General features: G+C 28.6%; 1 protein-coding gene across 1 annotated transcript; it reads left to right on the top strand.

The window, feature by feature from the left end:
• Positions 1–1,306: 1,306 nt before the first annotated feature.
• Positions 1,307–2,515, top strand: LOC108483960 (transcription factor MYB73-like). The gene has a single exon (XM_017787527.2). The coding sequence runs from the start codon at positions 1,517–1,519 to the stop codon at positions 2,336–2,338; it is 822 nt and encodes a 273-aa protein (XP_017643016.1). The 5' UTR covers positions 1,307–1,516; the 3' UTR covers positions 2,339–2,515.
• Positions 2,516–6,319: the final 3,804 nt, after the last annotated feature.

Genomic DNA, 6,319 nt, shown 5'->3' with positions numbered 1-6,319 from the left:
ATTATATTATTAAATTAAAGATAAACTGATTATTTTCTTAAAAATTTATCTATATTGACACGTAAAAGTTAGTTCTGTATAAATAAACATGAGATACATATCATATATTATATGTAATTGTTTGATTATTTTATTAACTACGTCAATTTTAACAGTAGAAATAAATAAATAAAATTTATAAAAATGATCAATTTATTTTTGATTTTATTTATTACAATAAATTCTAAAAGAATAAAAAATTAAAATTAAAATCGAATTTTATTTTATTTACTTTTCAATATTTTTCTCAACTGAACCTAAAAGAAAGAGAAAGAAAAATCAAGTGAAGGACCCTCGATTCTGATACAAAACTTTGTCGTGTTCTGCGCCAGCTCAGCACTCCCGCGTGTCGTGTGGATTTCGCATATGATATTTTCTTTTTATAAATTTATAAAATTAAAATAAAATTTTAATGTAATTAAATATGCTCTCCAGCCTGGCTATAGTCAAAGTCATCCCTTTCCCAACCGTACATTTATTTCTTTCATAATTAAGTTTTTCCCCCTTTTTATTTTATCGGATAAGATTAAATTAATTCTTTCAAATTTTAACTTCTAAAACTGTTTCGGGTTGATTAGATTAGAAATTGATTAGGGTATCGGTTTATAAAAAGTTATTAAGTTGATTAATTTAAGCATTGATGCTGAATAAACAAAAAATTGTCTAACCCAAATTCTTTTTGAATTTTCTAATAACTTATTCAATTGAATTGAACGAACCGATAACCAAAATCAATATTTTCAAGATCAGACCGATTGATTTGATCGAGAACAAATTAATATATGAACAAATTGTACTTTAGTCACAAAAATAAAAATATTCTATTAAACTCCTTCAAAAATAATGTAATAATAAATTAATACATAATAATATTTTAACTTTTAAAATATTTATAATTCAACTCCGATTTCTTCTAAAATATTTTAATTATATTGGCGATTAAATTATTTTTTAATATTTAATAATTATTGAATTAAATCAATTTATTATATATTTTGAAAAAATTAATTGAGGATTAGGAATTTTGACAGTTAAACTTCCGTAACATAATTAGCCATTAGGGAGCGTTAACTTGACGGAGTCAGTTAGGTGGGAACAGCACGTAATCAATATATTTTGATATTTTAGGAGCTGACATTTACAATTATATACGTGTAAGTTATATAAACTTAGAAACTGACGCGTGTCCCATGACAGCTGTATACTAGTAACTGTCTTCCCTGTAAGAATCCTCTTCCACCGGTTCAACAAGTCATGCTTATCCCTTTCCATATATATATTTATCCTTCTCCTCTTTTCTTACTTATTCTCTTCCCCACTCTGCCGCCTCAACCACCGTTGTAACCTTCCCCCTCCTCCTCCGCCGCAGCATTCTCCTCTGTACAGATATGAAATTAGCTTAGATTAAAATTTCTTTGGGGGGTTTTGGGGTTTTCGTCTTTGTGATCAGTTCTTTTTTTTCCTTTTAAATTTTCCGATGGCTTCTACGAGGAAAGATATGGATCGGATCAAAGGTCCATGGAGTCCAGAAGAAGATGAAGCTTTACACCGTTTAGTACAAACGTACGGACCAAGGAATTGGACTTTGATAAGCAAATCAATTCCGGGTCGATCCGGGAAATCATGTCGGTTACGATGGTGTAACCAGCTTTCACCGGAAGTTGAACACCGGCCTTTTACCCCCGAAGAAGATGATACTATAATCCGAGCCCATGCTCGAGTCGGTAACAAATGGGCTACCATAGCTCGTTTACTCAACGGCCGTACCGATAACGCCATTAAAAATCACTGGAACTCGACGTTAAAGCGAAAATGCTTGTCGATGACCGAAGGTTTTAACGACGATTCCCCTCAGCCGCTTAAACGATCCGCCAGTCTCGGAACCGGCAATCCAAGTAGTCCATCGGGGTCCGATTTGAGTGACTCGAGTTTACCAGCTCCCTCACCGGCTTTCAAAACGGGTTCTTTAGTCCCTTTGAGTCAACATGTTGAAACAGCTTCATCGGCAACGGACCCACCTACTTTACTCAGCCTCTCGTTACCCGGTTCTGACTTTACCGAACCTGTTTCTCCACCCGGATTCAACCCGACCCAAGTGACCACACAGGCTTCGGCACCGGTCCCAGCTCCGGTGGAGAAGCAGTTTTTCAGTGCCGAGTTTTTTGCAGTAATGAAAGAGATGATAAGAAAAGAAGTGAGGAGTTACATGGCGGGGATTGAGCAAAATGAGCTTTGTTTACAAACGGAAGCTATTAGAAACGCTGTTGTTAAGCGTATTGGAATTAGCAAAATCGAGTAGGGGAAGAAGAGAAAAAAATTGTCTTTTTCTTTTTCTTTCTTTTTTTAAATTGGTGTTGAGTTATTTTGGTTATAGAAATAATCATTTTGGTAGTGTACAGGGGAAATATTAGGAGTTAAAAAAAAGGGAAAATAAATATAAAATGGAAATGAGAATGAAAAAGGTTGAAGAAAGAAAGGCTCAAATTTTCCATGAACTGATATTGCAAATATTCATTTTTTTTTCTGAAGTAATGGTAAAGGAGGGTTTAATTAGAAGCTTTTAAAGTTTTAAGGATTAATTTGGAATTTAAATTATAATTTTGGGTTTTATAAGGAAGACAAAAGATATCAATAATATTTAAGTTGAGGTTAGTTATAGTTAGATAGGCGATATTATTGGGACACAATCCTCATATTATGGAAGAGAAAAAGAAGAGATTATGGACTTAATTAGTATCCCTATTTGAATTAAAAATAATTCAAATAAATGTTATTGTTTATTTTTTGAATAAAATAAATTTGAATATCATGATTTTATTATTTAAAATTTATTTCTTTTTTTCAGACACATTGAAGAAAATTGTATAACATCGTCAAAACATCGTCAAATTATCACTTGATAGTTAAATTTAATGAAAATAAAAATTTAATAGTCTAATAATTTAAATATTTTTTGAATAATTTAATAACTTAAATTAAAAATTTCAAATAATACAATAATCATTTTATAGTTTTATGAAATTAAGTGACTAAAATATGAACTTATTTTATAGCTTTATGAAGTTAAGTGACCAAAATATGAATTTACTAAAAATTTAGTGACATAGAGTCTAGTTTACTCTATAATTAAATTCCTACTCTTGGTAATGCGTTGGGTTTAATGCACAAATTGGTATCTAATTTATACCAATTTTTCATTTTGGTACTTAACTTCTTTTTTGTCACAACTAATAATCAATTTGTTAAGTCAATTTTAAAATACCTTAGTATTTAAACTATTTCATCCTTTTCAAGTTGATACTAATTTTTTTCATAAGACATATTCAAATTATTCTTTTGTTACCCATTTATACCGAAATGTTATATTATTAAAATTTTAACCAATATCGCGACATCATTTAAACCTAAAAATATAATTTTAATTCTTTTAATTTCTATTTTTCTTCCTTTTGCATTATTTCTCTCTATCTTTTTTTTTTTTGAATTTTTTTCTTCATTTATAATGTTCGGTAATACCAGCTAAATTTGCCTTCCTAAGATTGAGACATTAGTGATTAATTATGTTTTCGAACTTCATTACCTTTTTGCTCTATTTGATGGGACCGAAAATGCTACTTTATCGACCAAAACTTGTATTTTCAGAATTGGATTAGCTAGTCGAATCGATTGGACCAGGAGCTGATCTAGTACTAGTCTAAAGATGGGTTGAGATGTTTGACCTGTGAACCAATACAGATCAATTGAACCAATCTAAAAAAATAATTGAGTCGGTTTTCTTTTCTTTATTTTTTATTTTTAATTTTATGAATTTTTGAAATAATTTATTTGATTGAACCGGATAAATTGATCAAACTGGGAACTGATGGCCTAACTAGTTTGACTATTGGCCTAGTTTTGAAGAAAGACATAAAACAAACAAAAAAAGAAAAATATATTTAAGAAGAAATAATATTTTTTTTGGTCATATATCAACTTTTAATTGGTCATCTTTTTTAAAAAATAAAATTAATGATTTAACTAACAATTGAATTAACAAAGGCCCAACTTAGAAAAAAATAGTTTAGGTACCAAAATGAAAAAAAAAACAAAGACATAGTTTAAGTACAAATTTGTGGGGTTTTTTTAAAAAAAATAAACTTAACGGATTGACTAACAGATATACCAACTTATAATTAATTAGTCAACTGAGTCTTAGCTCGATACCGATTGATATTGATATTGTTGCTAATGTAGGAGGATGTGAGTTCGAGTGTGCTAAAATGCATTATCTTCCTATTTTAGGGTTGAGGAGGGGTTATGGGAAATTCTACACATTACATAAAAAAATGATAAAAACTTATAATAAAATTAATGTTAAAAAATTATAATTAATACATAGAGATTGTAGTTGTAAGCCTTTTAGAAAAAAAGCATATAAATTTATTCAATGCATTATTTTATTATAATTAAGCAGATTATTTCTACTTTCAACCCTTATACTCTTTATATATTTAAAATTTAGTCTTATTTTTAATTTTAAGATTTACATTTTCCTTCTCTTTTGATTTAATAATTTAAGTACAATTGACAACGATAAAATTTTTGTTAATCAAGTGAGTAAAGGAAACTGCTCAAATAAAGACCTATCATTTATTTTATCGCAAGCTTAAACCCTCGTGAATTCTAAGTACGAATAATCCTTGAATATCAGACCAAATAGGAGAGTTCATATATGTATATTATTAGAGAAACAAACATATATTAGTAATAAAAAAAAAAGGTATATAAAGGAAAAAATTGAAAACTTCGGATTCAATGTGTGGATTTGGATTGGGCTATGTTGGGTCACTGGGCAAACTTAGAAAACCAATGACCAAGGGTCAAAGCTCTTTAAGTCATTAAGATTCGTATAGTTTCAATTTAGGCATAATGCCAAAAATCATCCCTAACATTTGCATAATTAATCACTTAGGCCCTTATTCTTTTTTTTTTAAGTATTTGAACCCTCATTGTTTCAATTTTGGTCAAATTGAATTTTTTTTTGTACAAAATTGTTGGCGCGGTTGTTAGTTGACTAACGGTTGACAACGTTCAGTGATGTGGCATAACATATGTACATTATTACTAACGTGGTACTATTTTGCCTTATATACCAAGTTAACAAACAATTAAAATTAATTAAAAATTAAAAAAATAAGAAAAAATAATAATACCTTTTTTTAATAATCTGATTATAAGTTTTGATCATATCTTTTTTTTTATACAATATTTAGAACTATCCATAATCCCTCCCCAACCCATAAATAAAAGGATAATGTGCTTCAGCGCGTTTAAACCTACGTCCTCCTGCATTAGCAATAATACCCATACCAATCGAGTTAAGACTCAATCAATAAAATTAATAATACTTCTAAAAACTATTAAAATTAAAATTTTAAGAAAATTATTTTTAAAAAAATCTATACAACATTGTTGTATAAGTTTTTAATTGTTGTATAGAATTTTTTTTTAAAAAAATTTTCTTAAAATTTTAATTTTTAATAGTTTTTAAAAGTATTATTAATATATATTTTTTAACTCATCCTTTTTTCTAGAAACAAAAAGCTTGCTCTTCTCTTAACCACCCCTCATCAAACCCTCTTGATATCGGGCAATGATAAGTTTGAATGTTCAAGCATTCGTCTATTTCGGGGCAATTTTTTGAGAATTCAACTCTGCATCTATGTTCAAAAGGTCAAAAAGAGATTGAGTAAGAGTTTTGAAGTAAGGCAAAGTCGGAAATTTTTTTTGAGGAATCGGAATTAAATTGTATGTTTTTAAAGGATTAAATCAAAATTTTATCATTTTAGGAGGTTAAAGTATAATTTTAACTTTATTAATTTAAAATATTATAAATTATAAAGGAGATCGGGGCCTGTCAGTCCCTAATTTCACCACTATTTTGAAGTTCATCGACCAGTGCTGACAGTGGCCTGCATGGTAACTTGGTGTCAATTTTTGGGGTAAATGGTAAGAGAGAAAAAATTAAAAGAAAATTTTTGGTGATATTTAATTAGAAAATTAAAGAGAAATTAATTCTTTAAAAGACAAATTATTAAATAAAAATAAAATAAAAGTAAGCAATTCTGTATAACGGTTCTACCAATTTTATATTGTTCCAAAAAGACTCATCTATATGTATTTAATTAAAAGGTGGATTTAAATACTCAAAATAATAAAATAAAATAATGAATGGAATCAAACAATTAAAGTCCCACTAAATCTCTACCAAACAACTCTCTTATGGAATTGCTTTAATTCT

Source organism: Gossypium arboreum, chromosome 6, assembly GCF_025698485.1.
Source record: "Gossypium arboreum isolate Shixiya-1 chromosome 6, ASM2569848v2, whole genome shotgun sequence".
Classification (NCBI taxonomy): domain Eukaryota; kingdom Viridiplantae; phylum Streptophyta; class Magnoliopsida; order Malvales; family Malvaceae; genus Gossypium; species Gossypium arboreum.
The sequence above is the reverse complement of the archived record's forward strand: the minus strand, read 5'-3'. Positions and strand labels throughout refer to the sequence as shown.